Source organism: Bos grunniens, chromosome X (genome assembly GCF_055505025.1).
Source record: "Bos grunniens cultivar Pamir isolate PY7600 chromosome X, Bosgru_T2T1.0, whole genome shotgun sequence".
Taxonomy (NCBI): domain Eukaryota; kingdom Metazoa; phylum Chordata; class Mammalia; order Artiodactyla; family Bovidae; genus Bos; species Bos grunniens.
In genome coordinates this window covers 51,816,099-51,840,396 of record NC_141194.1, presented here as the reverse complement: position 1 = coordinate 51,840,396, position 24,298 = coordinate 51,816,099, and the positions used below count along the sequence as shown (strand labels likewise).

At 45.0% G+C, this 24,298-nt stretch overlaps 1 protein-coding gene across 3 annotated transcripts; it reads left to right on the top strand.

The window, feature by feature from the left end:
- Window positions 1-24,213, top strand: GPR173 (G protein-coupled receptor 173). 3 transcript variants are annotated; one of them, XM_086388698.1, is made up of 4 exons: window positions 1-353; window positions 568-724; window positions 1,287-1,374; window positions 20,239-24,213. In XM_086388698.1, the coding sequence occupies exon 4, from the start codon at window positions 20,336-20,338 to the stop codon at window positions 21,455-21,457; it is 1,122 nt and encodes a 373-aa protein (XP_086244824.1). In that variant the 5' UTR covers window positions 1-353; window positions 568-724; window positions 1,287-1,374; window positions 20,239-20,335; the 3' UTR covers window positions 21,458-24,213. The 3 variants fall into 3 exon arrangements, with proteins under 3 accessions (XP_086244824.1, XP_086244822.1, XP_086244823.1); XM_086388696.1 differs by lacking the exon at window positions 1,287-1,374; XM_086388697.1 differs by having other exon boundaries at window positions 43-724.
- The last annotated feature ends 85 nt before the right edge of the window (window positions 24,214-24,298 follow it).

Genomic DNA, 24,298 nt, shown 5'->3' with positions numbered 1-24,298 from the left:
AGGACACAGCTATCAGGCCAGCCTCTCTCTCCACCCCACCCCCTCTTTCTGGCGTCCATCCCCTTCTCAACTCCACCTCTGCTGCTGCCTCTGGCTGTGGACCTGCACCTCTTCCCCATCCCTGAAGGCCTGGGGAGCGGGCTGAGCCTGGATGAGAGCTCCCCCAACCTGGGGCTCTCCCAGGCCATGGCCCGGGTGCTTCCAGGGAGGAGCCCAGGACCCTGAGCATCTGCTAGAGGCTTGGCAGAGGCCCCGCAGGGACCGTGTCTTCTGAGGACAAAAGGCGCGGCCAGCAAGCAGACAGGAAGGGGGAAGGGGGAGACCAGCAGCCAGGCGGGCAGACAGGCAGACAGGTAGCAGGGGCCAGTGTTGGCCCCCTCGCAGCTTGGCGGAGGCATGAAGATGGGGGAGGGAGTGTGTAGTTGGGGAAACACCTGCCGGGACCCCCACCTGCCAGCTAGCTGGGCACCTCAAGGCTCTGTGCTGCCCACCTGGTGTTCCCCATCACCCCCAGCCCTGCCCAGTGCACTCCTCCAGTGCCTGCTTCCCCTAATGTCTTCGATTTAGACCAGCCCGGCTGTATCCACGGCAACAGAAGCAGGAGTGTCACTGGCTGCCAGATCACTGAGGGTCCCACAATGTGGCCTGGGCTGTGATTTATCCTGAGTGAGACAGCTTGAGCATCCTCCCTGGATTTCAAGACAGTCCTGCTGAGAGAGCCTAGGTAAGTAGTCAGCATCCCTCCATCGAGGATGGGGGGCTGGGACTTATGTCCCCCCACACATATTCCAGAGTCTCTATCACTGCCATGCTCTCTTTCTCTGACTCTGTCTGTCTCTCTTTCTGCTCCATCACAAGGACTACTTGGGCACCCAAGCCTGGAGAGTCCTCTAGCCCTCCCTATCTTCCTCGATCCCAAATGTCCCGTGAGGAAGGGAACCACCACCTGTTTCCCTGTACAGGGTCTATTTTTATAATTATGGGTGCGTTTGAGCACGAGGCTGTGTTAGTATTTCCTTGTGTGCTATCTGTGGAAGGCATGTCTGGAGCCTGACCGTGCTCCCCTCACAATGCCTGCACCCTGGGCAGGCTCAGCCTCCTGCAGCTTCCTCCTCTCCCTTCTCCACTCTCAGCCAGGTTCCTTGGCTGGCATGCAGCGTGTGTCTGTGTATGTGTGTCTGCCCATGTGTATGAGCTGGCAGGTGGGTAGAGAAGCTGCTCCCAACCCAGACCACCCCCCACTCCTTGCTTTCTTCTTTCCTTCCTTCCCCTGTCTCTCCCCACAGGTAGCAAAGACTTTTGCTCACTCACTACGGAGGATACTGCTGTGATTTCCAGCTAGGGGTTGGAAGCCACTGTAGGGCTAAAAGGAAGGTGAGGTGGGGGTGAGAAGCACTTCCAGGCCCTAGACTGCCTGATGCCATGAGAGGGGGGAGGCAAGGACCATGCCACGCAACACCCTGCAGGGGCAGGCACAACATGGTTGCCTCCACAGTGTGAGCCCTAGCCTTAATCCAAGGCTCTCAGTCTGTTTCAGACATCCACATTGTGTCTGGGACTCCCCAGATATTGTGGCCTTGCATGCTGTTGGCCAGTCATCCCTCTGCCTGAAGAGGCAAGAAAGCCTGGTACAGGGAGAACATGGATTCTCCAGGGAGACCTCCCTCAACTACTGGCTCTGCAACTTATAGTGAAAGTGAAACTTACTGAACCTCAGTTTTCTCATCTGTCAAAGAGACTGGTAACCCTTCCTTCATGGGTGTGTGTAGTGACAAAATGAGTTGGTGCATGTAAGTAAAGGATGTTTGTAGAAGTGACCCTGAAGCAATGTCAGCAAAGCTCATGGTCAATATTGTTGGTGATTGTTCATGGTTAATATTGTCATTACTTATTTGGAGGAAGGACTGGCCCCTCTTCTCCAGGGTCTTTGCTGAGATCTAGGGGGTGGGCAGCAGGTAGGTAAATGGGGGAGGGGCATGGAAGGGAGGGAGACAGGAGCAATTCTGTGTTGTGACTGTTGGTCTAAGGAGGAATATGTGGTGGCTGTAGGCAGAGCCTCCTGCCCCCACCCTCCTCCAGGATCCTTCCCTACACTTGCCCCTGTCTGTGCACACACATATAGAGGCTTGAGCCCCCATGAGCTAGCAGAGGTCTGGCTTGTAGCCTGCAGCATTGCTGACCCTGGTGATGTATGCATCTCCCTGTTGAGGGGAAACTTGGCAAGAGTTTGGCTTGGTGGCTGGCAGGGCTTGGTGACAAGGCTGAAGCTTCTGAGATCACAGGGCTTTGGGTGTGGCCCATGTAGCAGCCAGAGCTCTGGGGGACAGGTCCCAGGGAGTTCCCAACATAGAGCTTGGGCTGGAAGGACAGTTGGGTCCACTGTTGGTTTCTGAATGTGGAGATGTGGTGGACCACTGCTTGAGGGGTCAGTTGCTGGAGGACAGTTGTCAAAGCCAGGGGAGGAGTAGAGGGAGGGGAAACACTGAGGCCCAGAAGACCTCATCTGTGGGGGCAGGGAGGGGTGGCATTCTGGGGTACAGAGTAGACTTTTCTAAAGAAGCACTTGGTACAGAAGGGAGAGACTCCCACACGTGGTCCAGAGGCATCTAGGCCTAAACATGGGTATATATGTGCAACTGGAAACATATGGCTCTGTGTGTGCACCTGCTCATGGGCACTATGAATGTGTAGTCACATGATGGTGTGCAAGTGTGCTGGTGTCTGAGTAGGATCATATTTGTACAAGGGAGTGGGTATGACTTTGCATATCTGTCTGGGTGAGCAAATGGGCATATTTGATCCTAAGCCTGAGTGAGGGTGTTGTTTCTCTGAGCCAATAGGCCTGTTGAATATCTGGCTTTGTTATATGTGTGTGGTATCCATTTGTCTTTGAATGTACATGTCTGATTGTATGTGTATGAGTATGAGGGTTTCAGAATGCCTAGGTGTGCATATCCTATAAGGTGATTTCCTGGGTATATCTGATTGTGTACATTTGTGTGTACCCATGTGTGCATATGAGTATAGGTGCATCTAAATGGTGTATTTCTAAGTGAACGGGCTTGTGTGTGTGTGTGTCCATGCATGTATGGGAGGGTATGTGTGTGTGAACACACTTCTGCATAGGTGTGCCTGTCATGTATTTGTATGAGTAGGCCTGTATGTGAATGTCTTTATGGATTCTCCAACATTTTGAATTATGTCTATGTCTGTGTGTACATGTTTGAAAACATATTGTCTGTAGACAGACCGTTGGGTCCACATCTGATTAGGAAAATGTTAGTGTAGATGGTCACACTAGTATAAAAAGAATTAATTGTGTGGGAAGGGGAGAGTATGTGAGTGCACATGTTTTGTGCATGAAAGTATATCTTTTGGGTTTGCCTATGTGTGCACATTTGAATGTATGGCTGAGGGCTGTACACCTTTAAATATATGCACAAAAGGCTGTGTGCATAGGTAAATGGCTACATTCATGTATACGTCTACTTGTGTTTGTGGGTACACTTGTGTGTAAGTGCATTTCTGAGTGTGGTTTGCATGAGCAACTACTCATAATTATTGGATGCACACGTCTCATTATGTATTTTGTTTGAATTTCTGAGTGAGTTTGAATGTGTGAGTGTGGAAATGCCTGTGAGTGACTGAATGTATGTGTGTATTCTAGTATGTGTGAATATTAGCTGTGTGTGCACTTGAGTGAACATGTCTATATATTTGCCTGTGTATTCACACACATCTAAGTGTATGTGTGTGTAAATATGCCCATGTGTGTGTCTGTCTGAATGTACAGGTGTCCAAACTGTACCAGTTTGTACAGTTCTTAATTATTTGTATATGTGTATTTGTGTTTACCATTGTTTGTTTTGGAGTGTATGTTGTAGAACAGTATAAGTGAGTATATATACACACCCCTCTTGACCTGTAAGTGCATTTGAGTGTGTGTGTGTGTGAGGATGTCTTTGCGTGAGTGTGTCTGTGATGGGTGTTAGCAGTCCTTCTTGTGCAGGTGTACAAGTTTGTGAGAATATGTGACTGTTCTTCCACATGTGCATGACTCTTGTTTGCGTAGTTTCTCATGTGGGTGTACGAACATGTGTCAACGTACAGACATGGTGTGTATAATTGTGAGTGAGCGTGTTTTGTAAGTAATTTGTGTCTTCATGTCTGATTTCTTGCATGGAGGAATGATGTACAAGCCTAAGTTCATGTGAATATGCTTATAGGTGTACATGCCCAGTTGTGTGTATGTCTGTGTGTGTTAGAATGCCATGTATGAGTACACCATCTAAATTATAAGCATGTGCACATCTGGGTGTTTGTGTGTGTGAGTACATCTTTGTGTGAGTATGTGTAACTATGCTTATGTGGTAATGTCTGGGACTGTACATGTATATATTTGGGAGCTCACTTCTGTGTATCATGTTTGTTCATTGTCTTATTGGGGATGATACAGAGTCTTTGCCTGTCTGTGGACATATGCATAAATTTGCCTGTGTATACACCTGTGTTTGTGAGTGAATGTATGTCCTTCGTGGGCATTATGTCATGTGAATGTATGCTACGCCTATATGTCTGTGTTTGAGGATAAGTGGATGTGCATATGCGGGACCAAGTGCAGCATGAGTGTTCACTGTCATGGGAGTACCTATGTGTAGGGATGAGTGTAGGTATTTGTTCACGTGCATGTCTCAGGGAAAGAGATTTGGCCTTGGGCTTGTGCAGACAGGTCTGATCATTGAAGGGGAAGACAAGGGAGGATACTTGTGAGTCTGCATTATGATCTGTGTACCCCAACATGTATTTATGTGCATGTCTGAAGGTCAGTGGTACCCTGCTAGATCATGTCTGGCTTTAATTGTGTAGAAATCCTAGAGAATAGAAGCCATAACACTTCAGCAATCCATGACCACCTTCTGGGGTTTCTCTGGCCTTGACCATGTGTGGGGCTTTTGTATGGATCTCGGGATAATTCCTGTTATCATTCACACTCAGGAAGTGAAACCAATAATGACTGATGTCCTACTAGGGAACGGGGCCTGTGACCCCTTTAGAAAAGGATTTCTTGAAACACAAAGACCTCTTTTCCCATTCTTCCTGCCACCACCAAAGGCACAGAACAAAATGGCATTGTGTGGTATCAAAGGTTGGCAAATGGTTTTTACACACAGCACCCAAATTGTGCTATCCAGGGAGAATTCTAGATCTAAATGTGTATGTATAAGTGAAAAAGGAAGGCACATTCAGGTAGAGTGAGTGTGTGTGGAAGAGGTTCTATATTTGATGAGAGAGAGAGAAGGATCTAGTTTGTGTGTATGTAAGAGAGACCCTGGGTGTTTCTGGGTAGGGTTTGTATGTGAGACATTTGAGTGTATTTGAGAGTGATGAGTGTGGATGTGGGTATATGTGAATGATGCATTTGTGAGGCACTATGAGACCATTGGCCTATTGGGTGGAGGATGATATGAGTGACACTCTGGGTGTAGCTATGTGGGAAGATACATGAGAATGTATATATTTTAGGGATATGTGGGTATGAGTGTATCTGGGTGGTGCAAGAGAGAGTGAGGGGCTATCTAGATGTATGTTTTACATTATGGACCTATCTATGTTATGTGTATAAGAGGGAGTGTGAGTGTTTCTGAGTAGAGTAAGTGTATGAGGGAGTATGGGTGTATTGGACTAGGGCATTCAAGTGTGGGTAAATTTGGATGGTGTGTAGGTGGGTGAGAGCACAAGTGTATCTAGGCACTGGAAGTGTGTATGGAGTATATCAATATGGTGTGTATGTGTGTGTGTGTGTGTGTAAGAGAGAACTTGGGCACATCTGGGTGAGGGTGAAGTGTGAGTGTGTATATAGTTGGGAGTATCTATGGATGCTGTGAGGGGTATATGTGAGTGAGATGTGTGTGGTGTATGTGAGAGAGCATGGGTTTATTCTCATGGTGTGTGTGGCAGGTAGGTATTCTTGATGATGGTGATTAAGAGAGGGGGAGCTAGATTATGTGTGTGTGTGTGTGTGTGTATGTAAGAGAGTGTGTAGGTGTTTCTGAGTGTGATGGAAGTGTGAGAGCATGAATGTATCCAGTAGAAGGAGTGGGTAGGTGTATCTGGATGGGGTAGAAGTGTTTGGGTTTGATTGGGTCAGGGAGTCAATGTAAGTGTGTCAGTGGGTATATCTGGATGATGTGTGAGAGAGTGTGGTACATATGGGCTGTTGGTGAAACTGTGTGGATGGAGTGTGTTTGAATGTGAATGTATCTGGATGGTGGGTGGGTGAGAGCAGAGGTGTATTTGGGTAGTGTATTAAGGTATATCTGGATGGTGTGTTGTTACAGCTTTGATTGTGTATCTGGGTGTATATATACTTGAGTATGTATGTTAGTATGTGTATAATCGGATGAGGTATGTAGAAGAGAGTGTTTGGGGGACACTGTTGGGTAGGAAGTGTGAGTTTGGAATGTGGGTGCATCTGGGTGGTGTGGAGAGGATAAGAACATTGGGTGTATCTGGTCAGTAGAGTGTCTGGGGAAGTGCACCTGGACAGTATGTGTGAAAGTTGGATATACTTGGGTGGCTGTGTGTGTGTGAATTTGCAGATGTTTCTAGATGGTAGTGGAGCATACCTAGATGATGCATGTGGGTGTGAATGTGTCTTAGTGGTCCACAGGGGATGAATCTGGATATTGTGTATACGTATGAGAGGATGTATCTAGCTGGGGCTGTATGAGTGGGGCTCTGTGTGTTTATGTGTGTGAGAGAGAGACAGAGAAGTGTGGATGTATATGGATAGGATTTGTGTGTGAGTGGGTGTCTCTGGATTATGTGTAGGGTGTCTCTGGATTATGTGCATTTGGATGTATTTGAGTTAGGTGAGTGTATCTGGGTGAGGTGTGTGTAAGTATAGTATTTTTGAATGGTGTGTGTATCATTGTGGGTGTGTCTTAATACCACATGTGAAAGAGACTGTAGGCGTGCCTGGGTTGGGTATCGGGGCTCTAGATTGGAAATGTGAGTTTGGGTGTATCTGAATGTTGTATGTGAGAGTGTGGGTATACTGAGTTGGGAATTTGTGTAAGTGTGGCTGTATCTAGGTGGAGTGCCTCTGAATGTAGGTGTATTTGAGATATATATGTATGAGGTGTATCTAGATGGTGTGTGTGTGAGATAGTGTGTTAGTATTGTGTGTGTGTGAGACTGGGTGCATCTAAATAGTGTGTGAGAAAAAGAATAGTGTACCCACTTGGGGTGGGGCATGTGGGAGTGGGTATATCTAAGTAGGATGTATGAGGTTTTCTCTGGATGGTGTATGGGAGAGAGATAAAATATATCTGAGTGATGTGTGTGTATGTGAATATATGTGGATAGTGTGTGAGAGTGTTTGGGTTCAGTTCAGTTCAGTCACTCAGTTGTGTCCGACTCTTTGCAACCCCACGGACTGCAGCACGCCAGGCCTCCCTGTCCATCACCAACTCCCAGTTTACTCAAACTCATGCCCATTGAGTTGGTGATGCCATCCAGCCATCTCATCCTCTGTCATCCCCTTTTCTCTCACCTTCAATCTTTCCCAGCATCAGGGTCTTTTCAAATAAGTCAGCTCTTCACATCAGGTGGCCAAAGTATTGGAGTTTCAGCTTCAACATCAGTCCTTCCAATGAATATTCAGGACTGATTTCCTTTAGGATGGACTGGTTGGATCTCCTTGCAGTCCAAGGGACTCTCAAGAGTCTTCTCCAACACCACAGTTTGAAAGCATCAATTCTTCAGCACTCAGCTTTGTTTATAGTCCAACTCTCACATCCATACATGACTACTGGAAAAACTATAGCCTTGACTAGACGGACCTTTATTGGCAAAGTAACATCTCTGCTTTTTAATATGCTGTCTAGGTTGGTCATAACTTTCCTTCCAAGCAGTAAGCATCTTTTAATTTCATGCCTGCAGTCACCATTTGCAGTGATTTTGGAGCCCAAAAAAATAAAGTCTGCCACTGTTTTTCCATCTATTTGCCATGAAGTGATGGGACTGAATGCCATGATTTTTGCTTTCTGAATATTGCATTTTAAGCCAACTTTTTCACTCTCTTCTTTCACTTTCATCAAGAGGCTCTTTAGTTCTTCTTCACTTTCTGCCATAAGGGTGGTATCATCTGCATATCTGAGGTTATTGATATTTCTCCCTGCAATCTTGATTCCAGCTTGTGCTTCATCCAGCCCAGCGTTTCTCATGATGTACTCTGCATGTAAGTTAAATAAGCATGGTGACAATATACAGCCTTGACATACTCCTTTTCCTATTTGGAACCAGTCTGTTGTTCCATGTCCAGTTCTAACTGTTGCTTCCTGACCTGCATACAGATTTCTCAGGAGGCAGATCAGGTGGTCTGGTGTTCCCATCTCTTTCAGAGTTTTCCACAGTTTATTATATCTGGGTAGGGAGTGTGTCTATGGATGTGGGTACATCTGTATGTGATGTGGATTTATCTAGACAGTGTGTTGGTGGTATATGTGTGTGTTTGATAGTGTGGGCGTGTCTTGGTGGGGTGCATGATTTGGGGAATGTGTATGAATGTGTATGTCTTTCCTGGGGCAAAATACACCTCTGCTGGGTTGTCTGTATATGTGTATACAGACATATATATGTTTGTGTATATGTATGGAGTGTTTATGTATGTGTATGTATATGACTGTTCCTGAGCCTGAGTAGACGGCTTGTGTGTACATGTGCTTGTGATAGAGTAGTGTGTATCTGTACATGTGTATGAGGTGAGTGTGTTTCTACATGTGAGTAAGTTGAATCTGTAAGGTTTCAAGCCAGGCTCTGAGTTTGCATCCTAGTTCTGCCTTTATTAGCTGTGTGGCTTTGGGAAAGTCACCTAACCTCAACTATGCCCTAATTTCTTATCTGTAAAGTAGGGTAATAATACTACCTATTTCATAGGATGAGAATTGGATGAGTTAATATTCAAAAACTGCTTTGGACTGTGTTTGGCACCTTATATGGTGTTACCCAGTACTAAAATTGTCACATGTGCCCATCTGCAAGTGTGAACGGGGTAGTTTCTGTGTGCATATTGGCCATTATCAGTATCCACATGTATTTGCTCATCCTGGCTGTATGTAAGAGTGTGTTTGTACATAAAATTGGGTTTGTACTTATATGTGTCCCAGTGTGTGTATAAAACCATGGGTGTATGAGAATGGAAGCATGGTTCTGGGAGGTTGATGGAGGGGGTTTGGCCCTGTGTGTATGTTTCCTAGCATACACACATCTGAGTGTGTGAGTGCATATACCTGTATCTGTGGTAGTACACAGTGTATTTTTATCTGTAAATGGGATTTTTAGTGGTCAGAGTGTAAATGTATGCATGTTGTGAGTGTCTGTAAATGTAAGAAGGTTGGTATTCAGGTTTATATGTGATGATGTGGGTCGATGTGAATGTGTGAAGAGGATTTATGCCTTATGGTCATGTACTAAGATATGTGTTCTGCGTCATGTGAATGCATGTGTAGGTGTGAATCAGTGTGTCTGTTTATGTTTATAAGCAGCAGTGGCTATGTGTGTGTGTATACATGAGTCTGCATTGCTCCACATGCCTACCTGCCTCTGTGTATGTAGCAATGAGCCTGAGCCATCTGTCTGTGTGTGTGAGCAAGTCTGTACTGTGTATATATGTATGTGTACCGGGGTAGGATTTATATAAGATAGTAGGTTCAAATCTCTTAGTGTAAGAGCCTGGGGTGGGGAAGGGCTTGGATCTGTAGGATGTGAGCAGGATGTACCCTGTGTGTGAATGTCAGATCTTACATCCGTGCATGTATGACTGTGTCTGAAAGCATATAAGTCCATACGATTTGGTCTGTAGGTGTGTGTGTCTGCACGTGCCCATATGAATGGCAAATGTATCAGTGCCTAAGGCTGTATTTCTATAGAAGGGTGATTATATGTGTGTTATATAAATCTTTGCATGATTTGCTGGTAGGTGGGCACCTACACACATGCCTAACTCTTTCTGTGTAGGAAAAGAGGTACGTGTGTGAGCATCTGATTGCACTTATCAGATGCAGTAAGTCTGGATGTGAGTGCATATTTGAATCTCCATGTACACCTGTGCCTGTGTGCTGTGTATCTGTTTGCGTATGCAAGTATCTATGCAATATGACTAGTTGTGAATGTGTCAAGCACACAGAGGTGAAATATTTGTATGGCACACTGTAGTAAACTTTAAGAGGATTTCGGGGTACTGGGATTTGGGGAAAAGAAATTCCTTACATTTTATTTATGTTATGAAAATTGTGATAAGGAAATTAAAATGCCAAGTTTTAGAAGTTATTTAGTATTGGATTTGTATGCAGTTTTTAAAATTATTTATTTATTCATTTTTGTCTGCACTGGGTCTTTGTCGCTGTGCGTGGGCTTTCTCTAGTCGCATTGAGTGGGGCTACTCTTCATCGCGATGCGTGGGTTTCTCTTGTGGTGTCTTCTCTCGTTGTGGAGCACAGGCTCTAGGGCATGTGGGCCTCAGTAGTTGTGGAGCGTGGGCTCAGTAGTTTTGGCACACAGGCTTAGTTGCCCCATGGCACATGGAATCTTCCCAGACAAGAGATCAAACCTGTGTCCTCTGCATTGGCAGTCAAATTCTCAACCACTGTACCTCCGAGGAAGTCCCTGTATGCAACTTTTCAATGAAATCTTTTCCAATTGTTTTCATGGCACACTTGAGCTCACTTCTGTAAACGTAACTTTTTAATTCACTCGTGCAAATCTGTAATGGTCAACATTCATGCCCACTTCTGCATCTTCAGTCAGGACTGTCTTGATTTATTTTATGGTCATTTTCATCATGATTTGGTAAATCACTTAGTGCTGAGCATAGATAATTTATATCATTATTGTATTTCTTGGTAAAAACCCAAACAAAACAAATGAAGCAACTAACCATTGGTACTTTTGACACGGATATAAATTTCCATTGTGGCCTGCCTCTTCTTGATGTCAAAAGGTGAGACCCATTCCGTGGAGGTTGTTTAGGCATAGTTTGCCCTAATGCCCTCGTAATTAGCTTGAATGTATGAAATGTAGCAGCATGGTTCGGAAAGCTCACTTAAAAGCATGAGTTTTGGGGTCATCAGGTATCATTTTGGTTTCTCTGAAGCATCAGGCGCAGTTTATGTTGAATATGTCTGGTGCTTTCACACCATACCAACCTTTCTTAAAAAATGGAACAACTGCTTGGGCACGCTTCCCTTTTTCACCTCCCCTTTATAACTCACTCATTCTTGCCATGGCTAGGCACACCCAGGTTTTATGTTGGGAATAGCTACACAACCTCTTCTGTCTCTTAGTAATCACTGTCAAGAGGAAACCGTTTGCATAAGTAAGTGGTAGCAAATAGAGGGTATTTTTTAATTGATTAAAACTTTTCTCATCAATAATCAATAATCTTAGCCTTTGAATTTTGTGCTTCAAAGGTGAGATCCTTCTTGAAATCTAACCCCTCTTTGTTTTCTTTCAATCAAATGTGATGTTGAAATTTCTTGTAACAAATAGTCATGAATTTTGAATCCAACAGAAAATTTTCATTTTGAGTATTTAAAAATAATGAAGTTTTCCCCTAAGTAGACCTTGTTCTATTCATAATAAGTTTTCTTTAGTATTACCTTAGAACCATAGTTACATCTAATGAAGGAGATCAGCCCTGGGATTTCTTTGGAAGGAATGATGCTAAAGCTGAAACTCCAGTACTTTGGCCACCTCATGCGAAGAGTTGACTCATTGGAAAAGACTCTGATGCTGGGTTGGATTAGGGGCAGGAGGAGAGAAGGGGACGACAGAGGATGAGATGGCTGGATGGCATCACCGACTCGATGGACGTGCGTTTCAGTGAACTCCGGGAGTTGATGATGGACAGGGAGGCCTGGCGTGCTGCGATTCATGGGGTCGCAAAGAGTCGGACACAACTGAGTGACTGAACTGAACTGAATGTAACCTTACATCTAAGCATTAGTTAGATGTAACCTTAGTTACATGTAACTAAGATGTAACCTTAGTTACATCTAAGCATTAGTTGCATCTAATGTAACCTTAGTTACATCTAAGCATTAGTTACATCTAACAGAAAATTTTCATTTTGAGTATTTAAAAATAATGAAGTTTTCCCCTAAGTAGACCTTGTTCTATTCATAATAAGTTTTCTTTAGTATTACCTTAGAATCTTAGTTACATCTAAGCATTAGTTACATCTAGGAACCATACTTCATTTGACTTCTTCCAAGGTGAAGTTTGGCTTCAAATACATAAACCTTGTCAATATACTTTCATGTATCTTTGAGTGTTGAAAATTTTTGATATATTTTATTCACGTGCTCGAAGAGCCATGTGTTGAAGCCAGTAAGCATCAAATCTGCAAAGGGAGAGTCATTCACAAATGAATGCTGAAATTTTTCTTTTAGCTAATAGCTCCTTTATAATATCCTACACACTTAGGTTTAAAACAATAGAGAAACATATACTGATTCCAGTGCTTCAGAGAAAGCTTGATAAGTGGGTGGGTAATGCCTTGGATCTAATTAAATTCACCTGGCATCATTTACAGTAGAAGTTAGACCTTTGGGCAAACTTTTATAGGTTAAGGCTCCTCCATGGATGACTCTTGGAGAAGGCAGTGGCACCCCACTCCAGTACTCTTGCCTGGAAAATCCCATGGATGGAGGAGCCTGGTAGGCTGCAGTCCATGGGGTCGCTAAGAGTCGGACACGACTGAGCAACTTCCCTTTCACTTTTCACTTTCATGCATTGGAGAAAGAAATGGCAACCCACTCCAGTGTTCTTGCCTGGAGAATCCCAGGGATGGGGGAGCCTGGTGGGCTGCCGTCTCTGGGGTCACACAGAGTCGGACACAACTGAAGTGACTTAGCAGCAGCAGCAGCAGCATGGATGACTCTCAGCATTTTCAGAACAAATTCCAGCTGTAAACTTCCTGCCATCACAACAGCAGCATCAGTCCACAGACTTGTGCAGAGTTTCCACAATATTTCAAAATATTTATCTATCACTTTGAATACTTCAACCTTAGTTTTTTTGGTTCTTCTGGCATTTCTCTTAAGGCTTTCTGACCAGTACTATAAACCAAGCACAGTTAATCAACATCCTAAGATACATCAATATAAAATGAAAACTCCTTTGATTCAGTGATCTTCTGAGTTAGTGTTATCTTGATATCCCTTGACCTGTCATCAGTGTGTCTCCTACAGAAATCATTGAAAGTGTCCCCTTTTCTATTTGGTCTCAAATGTGTGGACAATTTCCCAGCAGTCTGCTAACATATAAGATTCTACTGGGCAGGCATCTTAGCTTTACTGGTTAATTGCATAACCTTGTTACTAGCTGGTTGAGCTCCATCTAAGAATGTTCTAACTCATCTCAAAAAAGAGCCCAGTTTCTTAATTTGCTCTTCTAGATGCTTCAACAGGTCCATATCTTTCTCTGTGTGATAGATTGTTTTGTGGTCTGTTGACCAACATAGCCTACTGGGAAAGTTTCTTTTGATAACTTTTCCATGCTTAGGCTGAGGAAGAGAGGGCTAATTGGGCAGCTGAACTCAAGTCTGAGACAATCCTCATTAAATTGTTTAAATTAGGAATATCCTGGATTATTTTGGAGGGAAGACTACTGCGTTTGTCTCATGAGTCTCCTGATTTTCCAGATTTGATAAAAAAAATCCAATTTGATGAGGAAAGAAATATCTTAAAAATTAAATCTACTTGAATATGAAGTATTGAAGGGGTCAGCAGACCTTTGTGACTTCTGAAAATTGATTTTTTTTCCCCAAAAAATCAAGTTCTAGGTCTTCTATATATTTTTTTTGGTGGAATTTGTTTCTCTCTCTCTTTTTTTAAATTAATTTATTTTAATTAGAGGCCAATTACTCAGAAAGGCTTAGAGTTCTCTTTAATGAATCAATTCAACTGTAGTCAGGCTGCACTTGTTTATTGACAAATTTTTTACCTAATAAAAGATAAAAATTAATTGTGAAATCAGTTATGAAATCCTGCCAAGAATCAGATTTGCCAAATTTTAAATATTAAAAGCCAGTAGCAAATAAATCAATAAATAAGCAAAGAAATAATAAAAATGTTCTAATACTTTTTAAAGAGTTCTTATCTTTTAGAAATAATTACTGAAATTCTTATGGATGAAATGGCATAATATACAAGCTTCAGAATACTCTGAAAGTGGGAGAACTGGATGAGGTTATAGGTGAAACAAGACCCTATGAGTTGACTGTTCGTGAAGCTGGGCACTGGGTGCACAGAGGTTTGTTACAGGATTCTTCTACATTTCTGTTTGAAATGTTCTAGAAGAGAACATTTTTTTAAAATAAAGAAGCAATAATCAAGGAAATTAACAAAATAGGTATATTCTCTTTAGGAACACCTAATACTATATATGGAGAAGGAAACGGCAACCTACTCTAGTACTCTTGCCTAGAAAATCCCATGGACAGAGGAGCCTGGTGCAAGCTACTGTCCATGGGGTCGCAAAGAGTTGGACACGACTGAGTGACTTCACTTCACTAATACTATATAGGGCTTCCCAGGTGGCACAGTGGTAAAGAATCCACCTGCCAATGCAGGAGACGCAAGAGATGCAGTTTCAATCCCTGGGTCAGGAAGATTCCCTGAAAGCGGAAATGGCAACCTTCTCCAGTATTCTGGCCTGGAAAATCCCATGGACAGAGGAGCCTGGTGGGCTACAGTCCATGGGGTTGCAAAGAGTCGGACACAATTGAGCAACTGAGCACACGATACTATGTAATAGTAATAACAGCTACAATCATATAGCCCTTCTATATTTGTAGGAAAAAAAATGCCCCAAAATAAGAATGAGATAAAATTAAAAGAAAAACAAACATTGTACACGTATGGGCAAAAGCAAAAAGTCTTACTGATTATGAACAAAAAGTGGCAATCAAAGTAATAATCCAACTATCTGGGATGTTCCTACAGGAAGCAGTCCAGACATTTACAACCTCCCTTCTCACAGGGTCCCCTTGAGCCCCATCTTGCTCCAGCCCAGGGCAGCTCTGCTAATGTTTCTGCCTGTATGTTCCAGAGTTGGCTGCTCTGTGCACTTGCACAGGTTTGTCTCTTGATATATACCTGTTGCAGGATGTATATGTCAAGTAAGTGTATCTGAGTTGTGAGCAAGATTGTGTGTGTATAGACATCTGTGTGTGAGAGTGTATCTGTATATACTATATCTGGCTTTTCTCTTTGTGTTTGCTTGTGCTTGCATTTTGCTAAGGGGTGTGTATGTGTGTGTGTGTGTGTTCATTGGAGCTGGTCTACTTCTCTGCATAATGTACATGAATGGGCAACTGTGTGTACCTGTGCTAGGGTATACACATCTGTGTTGGTGAGTGTAACTAATCTGTGTGAGACATCTTGGATCAGTTGGTCTCTGTGTGTTAGAGTATGTACATGTGTGTATATGTGAGTAGTTTTTAACTAGTCTATTTTTCTGTTGGTATCTGAGGGGCAGTCTGTCTGTATACACATACATATGTGCGTTTGTGTGTATATATATATATGTGTGTGTGTCAGGGTTCAAGTGCATGTGAGCATGCTGGTGTATGTCACTGAGTGTTAACGTGTGTAACCATGATTGTATATGTGATAATACAGATATGCCACTGTTTTCATACCTGTGTTGCGAGAGTTTGAATACATGAGAGGATTTGAATAATCAGGTACACTGGGACAAAGGGTATATATGAGCCTGAGTGTGAGTGACAATGAGTAGGTCTACGTGTGTGTATCTCTCAGGATTTAAGAGTTTGTGTGTGTGTTAGGGGAGTTGTAATTAATGGGTTTGTGGGCCACTGCACATGTATGTGTATATGCGTGTGTGTCTGAGTGTGTCTGTGCACATGAGCAATTCTTAGCCCTCCTGTACACAACACCCTCTTTTATGTAAGATATTTTGTAACACCCCTTTACCATCTGGACAGTAAGTTCTTAGATAATATAACCTCTCTGCATATATAATTTCAAAAGAAGACATATAGTATATTATACCATATCCACATTGTATTAACTCTAATAAATAAGAAATGAAAGTGATTTATAAGAAAATAATTTGTATTTCAATACAGAAATGCTTGGACATGACACTCCCTAAGAGATTCAGTGAATTAAAGGCTTGTAACATAACAGGTAAACATGGATTTAGAGAAGGGGAAGAATCAGAAGCTGCCCTTTGTACAAAGTGCAGGAAAATGACAGGCAAAGGCCTAGGAATGAGAGTTTCCTAAATAGTGAACTACGCAAGGAAAGTGCTCCACAAAACAAAGCATAGTCTCTAGACTTAACGTGATAGCCACATTCCTGGATAATTCAGGATGCATTAAATCAAAGAAACAACTGTGTTTATCAGTGAAATAGAGTTAGTGTCTAGGTTCAGTTCACGCCAAGTCCAAAATTCTGTGGGATGTGAGACATATGTTGACTGTGTAGAATTGCCCTACAGGTCTCTGGACAGCCAACATCCTCACGAAGGACTCCAAAAATGTTAGAAGGACACACCCAGCGCTGTGGCAACCAAAAAATGCACCTATAAATTTCCAAAATTTCCCCTAGGGGGCAGTAATACCTTTACTGAGAACAAAGCGCGGGTGTTTAAGCAGGGGTACACTGTGCCATGTGAATGAGGCAGCATACACAATATACTGTGTGTGTATGTGTGTGTGTGTGTGTGTGTGTATGCACACCTCGCATGCACACCAGTGCCCCTATATGTGAGCTGGTTGCTGTCCATTGGTCTCTATAGAAGTAGCCTATGTGATTCTGGGTGTGTGTTGGTGTCTGTGTATCTCTGTCTAAGGGCATCTGGGCACAAGCGGGTGTGTATGTGTTACGCATATGCACATGCATCCTTAGTGTCGGATGGTCCCAGGCCGTGGCTGCCCGTGCTCAGAACCCTCTCCTCACTTTTTATATTATCACCCCAGCTTTCCAGGCAACACCAGGGTTTTGTTTGTTTGCTGGTATTGTTTTATGGTTTTTTGTTTTGTTTGTTCATTTTAGTGTTTGTTTTTGTTTTCACTGAGACTCTGAGCTACACATTATCCACTTTCTTGGTCTTAGTTTGTCTCTGTGTCTCCCTCTGTCTGTATCCATCTTTATTTCTGCCTCTCTCTATCTCCATCACCTTTCTATATCTGCCTCTCACTCCCCATCCCTGTCCCTTTATTTCTCTACATCTTTCTCCCTTTCCTGGCATTATCCCTGTCCTTACTCTTTGTCTCTGTCTCCTCCCTCCCTCCCTCTCTGTCTCTCTTTTTTCTGTCTCTCTCTCCCACTCTCATCTCTTTATTTTCCCCTTTCTGTCTCTATATTTCTCCCGTGTTGGTCTCTTGCACTGTCTCTGTTTCTCTGTGTGTGTCTGTCTGGTTTTTTTTTTACTTCCTCTCTTCTTCCTCTTTTTGTCTCCTCTTCTCTATGTAAACCTCTCTCCTTTCTCTGTTTATTTCTCCCACCCCTCCCTGCCACATTCCTATGTCTCCATCTCTCTCCTTCTGCGCCTCTCTTTCTCTGTCACTTGTGTGTCTCTCTGACTCTCTTACATTCAATCTCTGTCTCTATCACTTCCCCCTGCCACTCCTCAAGGCTAAGGAGTGTGTGTGTGTGTGTGTGTGTGTGCATGTTTACACACACCCAGCTATCAGCTGGTCCACAGATGTGTGGGAGCTGTGAGGCCTTGAGGGGCTGAAGGGGCCCACCAACTCCACTTCTCTCAAGCCTCTGCCCTAGCACCTTCTCTCAGTACACTGGCACTGGCTCTGAGACTTTGGGGTACCATGAGAAAAGCTTGGCCCCAGGTGGCTGTGGCAGGCTCAGTTGGATTGAACTGAGAAACAGTGCAAAGGGGAGCCATTTTCCAGGGAGGGAGGGGGTAGAAAGACATCCACTCAAGCCCCACCTCTTCCAACCTTAATCCCATCCCAGCCCCAGCAGGAGTTCTGAGCTTCTCTGGCTTCTGCTTTACTGCCTTTCCTGGGAAACCTGCCCTGCTATCCTATCACACCCTACATCCCCCACCCAGCCCTCATACACCAGGAGCTCTCCTACTTACCCCCAAGCTTTCCTGTGCCCTCCCATTCATACACTGCCCAGACTGCTTTCTCAGCAAATCCTACATGGATGCCTCCAGGTGGCCCTCCCTGAGCCACTAGCCCCCCACTAGTCCCTCAACCAATTGATTTGACAGCTTTTGACTGAGAGCCTACGGTGGGCTCTGCACTGCTCTTCTAGAATTTGTGAGTTGATAATCCCTACCCTGGAGCTTTCCTTCTAATAGGGAAGGGCAGGCAATAAATCAAAATTTTAAAGTGAATATTTTATAATAACCATAAATGAAGTATAATCTTTAAAACTGTGAATCACTGTCTGTAACTTATATAATACTTATATCAACTATATGACGATATAAATAAATAAATTAAAACAACTATAAAAAAAGGTAAATTATGTAGTGCATCAAAAGAGAGAAATTCCAGGAAGAGAAATAAAGCAGGGCAGGGGGGCACAAGGGTGCTGTTTTCTTACCTAGATTACTACAGGAGCCTCCTAAGTAGTATCCCTACTTCAACCTTCGCCTCACATGGTCTATGCTCCTCACCACAGCAAGCAGGATCCCATTCAGTCCTGAGTCATATCACATCTTATCTCTGTGCAAAACTCTCCCAGGGCACCCATCTCACTCAGATTAAAAGTCAGAGTCCTCAGTGTGACCTATATGATCTGACCTTACCACCTTGCTGAGCTCTCCTCCTACCACTTTCCCCTTGCTCATTCCATTCCACCTACCTCCTTACTCTTCCTCAAATGTACTGCGTGCAGTCTCACCTCAGAGCCTTTGTTCTGGCTATTCCCTCTGCCTAGAATTCTCTTCTCCCAGATATCCACATGGCTCACTCACCTCCCCCATTTTTTTTGCTCAGATGACACCTCTTCCATGAAGCTTTCCCTGTCCACCTCATTTAAAACTGTACTTCCAAAAATAAATAAACAAAACTGTACTTCCTCCACCCCTGGCACTTCCTATCCCCCTTCCCTCCTTAAATTTAGGAACTTATCATCATCTGACCTACTATATTTCACCTGTGTATCTTCTTTATTATTTAGAATGTCAACTTCACAAGAGCAGAGACCTTCGTCTGTTTATTTCACATCTGTGTCACCAGTGCCTGGCACACAGTAGATGCTCAATAAATAGTTTTTCAAGAAATGAGTACATACAAACATACCTATATCTTTATGTTCACACATACTTTCCACTTCATTTAAAGTAAAAACCTAAGTCTTTGTCGTGGCTCACAGCCCTGCACAATCTGGCCCCAGACCCCTCTGTGAATTCACTTTCTACTGTCTTACTTGCCTGCCCTTTTCCAACCACACTGATCTTCCCTCTGTTCCATGAGTGTGCTAAACACATTCATTATGAATAAAGAAACCTATTTAATGAGTGGCTACTAATGTTAACCAAAAAGAAAAAAAACACTGTGAAATAGAATAAAAGCTAATGAGGTACATTACATATATAATCTGTACTGTTTTGTGAAACTTTGTATTCAGCTCTATGTACACATGTGTATATGTGTATCAGGTTGTGATGTAAAATGTATTTCTTATGGGTGGCAGTTTTAAAAGTTTGAAGAACACAACCTTTGGGCTTTACAAAGGGAGAGAATAGCTGCACCCACATCCCCATCCCACAGACCCACCAATGGAGGAAAGAGGTAACCGAGGACATCCAGAGAGATGAAGCACCCCTCACGCAGCAAGGAGGGAGGAGGAGCAGCAGTGGGCCAGGGGCAGGGCCTGACACCAGCTGGGAGTAAGAGGGGAGGCCGCATAGACACACTAACACTGCCCTTTCTCTTTCTTCCTCACCTTTCCTTTTCATCTGTTTCTCACTGTTTCTTTTTCTTGTATTTCTCTCTCTCCCTCCCTACTCTCTCCTTCTTTCCCCCTCTTCTTGTCTCTCTGGTTCTGTCTGTCTCCCTATCTTTTCTAACTCTTTCTCATCCCCTCCATTTCTGTCTCATTTGGTGTCCATTTTCTCTTTGTTCTGTCCTTCCTCACTCTCTCTGCCCCTGTGTGTGTGTTTTCACACTCTCTCCTGCCCTCATACCTCTATCTGTGTCTGTGTCTCCCCCATTATCCTCATTTGCAGGTGCAGCCCAGCAGAACAACTGATGGAGTCCCCTGGGGCCCATCGAGTACTGGACTGGCTGACCCCATAGGGTTGGGAGCAGCCCCTGCCCCTCAGTATGGCCAACACCACTGGAGAGCCCGAGGAGGTGAGCGGTGCACTGTCTCCACCATCAGCAGTGGCTTACGTGAAGCTGGTGCTGCTGGGACTGATCATGTGCGTGAGCCTGGCGGGCAACGCCATCTTGTCCCTGCTGGTGCTCAAGGACCGTGCCCTGCACAAGGCTCCTTACTACTTTCTGCTGGACCTGTGCCTGGCTGACGGCATACGCTCTGCCGTCTGCTTCCCCTTTGTGCTGGCTTCTGTGCGCCACGGCTCCTCATGGACCTTCAGTGCGCTCAGCTGCAAGATTGTGGCCTTTATGGCTGTGCTCTTTTGCTTCCATGCGGCCTTCATGCTGTTCTGCATCAGCGTCACACGCTACATGGCCATCGCCCACCACCGCTTCTATGCCAAGCGCATGACACTCTGGACATGCGCAGCTGTCATCTGCATGGCCTGGACCCTGTCTGTGGCCATGGCCTTCCCACCTGTCTTCGACGTGGGCACCTACAAGTTCATCCGTGAGGAGGACCAGTGTATCTTTGAGCATCGCTATTTCAAGGCCAATGACACGCTGGGCTTCATGCTTATGTTGGCTGTGCTCATGGCAGCCACACATGCTGTCTATGGCAAGCTGCTCCTCTTCGAGTATCGTCACCGCAAGATGAAGCCTGTGCAGATGGTGCCAGCCATCAGTCAGAACTGGACATTCCATGGCCCTGGGGCCACTGGCCAGGCTGCTGCCAATTGGATCGCTGGCTTTGGCCGAGGGCCCATGCCACCAACCCTACTGGGTATCCGGCAGAATGGGCATGCAGCCAGCCGGCGGCTGCTGGGCATGGACGAGGTCAAGGGTGAAAAGCAGCTGGGCCGTATGTTCTACGCGATCACACTGCTCTTCCTGCTCCTCTGGTCACCCTACATCGTGGCCTGCTACTGGCGAGTGTTTGTGAAAGCCTGCGCGGTGCCGCACCGTTACCTGGCCACTGCTGTTTGGATGAGCTTCGCCCAGGCTGCCGTCAACCCAATCGTCTGCTTCCTGCTCAACAAGGACCTCAAGAAGTGCCTGAGGACTCACGCCCCCTGCTGGGGCACAGGAGGTGCCCCAGCTCCTAGAGAACCCTACTGTGTGATGTGAAGCAGGCTGGTAGGCAGACAGGCAGGGAGAAGGTCGTGGCCACCACGATGGAGCCAACAGAAGGGAAGAGGTAGGGCTCCATACCGGAGCCTTTCTTTCTGAGCTCCAGCCCCAGACCCTGGAACAACCTGGAATCTAGGCACCTTTGCCAACACCTCCCCAGGGCTAGGGACTGGGTGGGGACTGGGAAAGATGCATTTCTAGTCCTATGGGGCCTGTCTCCACCTCCTCCTCCTCCACTTCTACGGTGTCTCTCCTCTCAGAAGTGACAATTCAGAAAAAAAAAAAAAAAACTGAAAATGCAGGTTTTCCTACTCATAGCTGAGGAGACAGGCTTTCTTGCTCTAATGTCTCTCCTCTGACATTGTCCAGAAGGGGGAAATTTGTCCTGTAAAATAGACTTCTAGAGCTCTTATTGTCCCCTCTGCTCCCACGCACCCTCTCCTTCCAAGTCCTTTAGCAAGGTCTGGATGAAATTGATCTGCTGACGAGAGGGACCAAAGTGGGTGTTCGGTCCCCAGGGAGCAAGGTTTAATTGCTATGTTGTGTGCAATGTTGTTTTAGGCTAACCCTGGTCCCAAGGCCAGTCTTTTATCCATCCCTACCGTGTCCAGACTTCCCAATTGTTTCTTGAGCATCTGTTTGAGAAACAAGGAGGGGAGGGAGAAGGGCCTCTGGGATGGGCCCAGGTTAGGTGAAGAGCAGGATGCTAGCAATATGCCTCGAGCTGAAGAGACCTCAGCTTGGCTGCATTCTCTCAAGCTGCCTCCAGGATCACCATCCTTCAGCTCTTCCTGAGGATGGAAATCCACTCCAACTCCACTGAAGTCGATGTGGGTGCCATACAGGCAGGAGCAGCACCCCTCCAGGGAAGTGTAGGGAGAAAGTCAAACTCCCCAGAATGGCTGAATCCCAAAGCCTGGGGACAGAGCAGAGTTGAACCCCAGAATTGTCTCCTGAGTTCATGCTACTCTCCTTGGTAAGTCATAGTGGTATAAGCTCCAAGGCACTGTGGACTTGAGTCCATTCCTCTCTGGCCTCTTTTTGTCCCTTAAAGCCTCAGGGGCCTCAAGTCCCTCTGTGGTAACCCTTGGCCTTCTGGGCCCTTAGCCCCCGACTTACTTGCTCTGAACAGCCCTTCCCCTCTTCTTCCCTCCACCATTACTTCCACCCCAAGTGGAGCAGAATGCAGCCAGATTCCCCAGGTGGGAGATCCAAAGCCTCCTTCCCAGAGCAGAGCCCACTCTGGGTTCACATCAAGTCTTATGGACTGGTGAGCCAAACTGGCATTCTTTGCCTGGTCTTTCCCAAGTTCTCTGTCCCCTTCTCATCTCCTGGGAGAGGGGGAGATCTGTATTTTTTCACCCCCTTTCTCTCCCCTATAGAAGCCCTTGTCCTACACTCCCTCCCTACCCTAAGACAGCTCCGGAACTGGGCAAGCCTTGACTTAAGCAAGAGGAATGGAGAAGGCACTCTAGGCAGGAGAGACATTAATGAGCCTGGTTATGCAGTGGCCCTGGAAAGGCAGGCCAGAGTGGCTGAGAGACTGGTATACAGGGGGGGTACCTGTTCTCTCAGTGATAGTGATGGGGGTGCCTTTCCCAGGGAGTGGGGTGGGGGTAGATAGGGTACATTCAGGAGGATTTTCCTCTATTTCTTTTTTCTAACTGCCTGGATTCACCATTGGATTTTGTAAATGGAAAACTGAAATGAACAATGCTATATTGGATGTTTTCTCTTTCTGTCTCTGTGTGTGGGTGGGTGTGTGCCCTATCTGCAATGACCATATGTAGGGGGGTATGGTCAAGTGAGACAGTGTGTCTGTGTGACTTTGTTGGGGCGCACTCTGGCCTGGGGCACACATGTGAGCAAATGCCTGTATGTGGAGACATATACAGTGCATGTGAGCACACATGTGCACATATGCACCTAATTGAGAGAAGAAAAAACAGTATGTGCCTGCAGCAGGAAGTAGAGTGGTCAGAGAGATGGAATTTGAAAATGATATGTATGGATGTAGCAAGAGCGTAGACTCCCATCTCAAAAGATCTTCCTCCCCTGGCCCAGGCTCTGAACATGGAGGACAGGATACTTGAGAATCCCATCTCTTCCAAAAGTCTGGAGCCCCCAGGTACCACTCCCAACTCCTGTATGAGTCTCCTCTCAAAAACCCAGATAAGGTGTTCCTGAAACTGGACCACCATGGAGAATGGGGACTGGTAATTGGGGATCAAACTTGGGGGAACTGTTGGGTTAGGTAATGCCCCCCACACATATACACAAAGTAATAGCTTATGGAGGGACTGCTCGGTCTGGGATAGGAGCCCTTCAGAAGGATCCACTGTATACAGCTGGGATTTTGGTAAGCTTTGATTAAATTCAGAGGGATGGATGTCATGGGGAAAAAAACAAACAAACAAGCCTGGGAGTCTCCCCAGCCAGCCTGTTCCCTGGACGCTCAATTACTTTACTCTATGAGATGCACAGAATTGAGTTGACCATATTCCTCAGTTCTTGGCACACTGTGTCATCATTGGTCCATATGAAGCCCTTATATTCTTTTTTGTTTTGTTTTGTCCACTTCATCACCCATCCCTAATACCATCCCCCCTCCCACATAGGCACCCCACTCTTGTGTATTTAACGTGTGTTTTTCCAATCCACCATTCATATGTTTTATTTACATATATGTGTATATGTGGAAAATGTATGGTATTGTTATGTTTTAATTTACATAAACAGTATTGTACTATAAATCTTGTTCCGTTTCTTTCTTCACTCAACATTCTGTTTTTTGAGATATCCAGCCATGTTGCCGTGTTTACACCTAATTCATTCTAG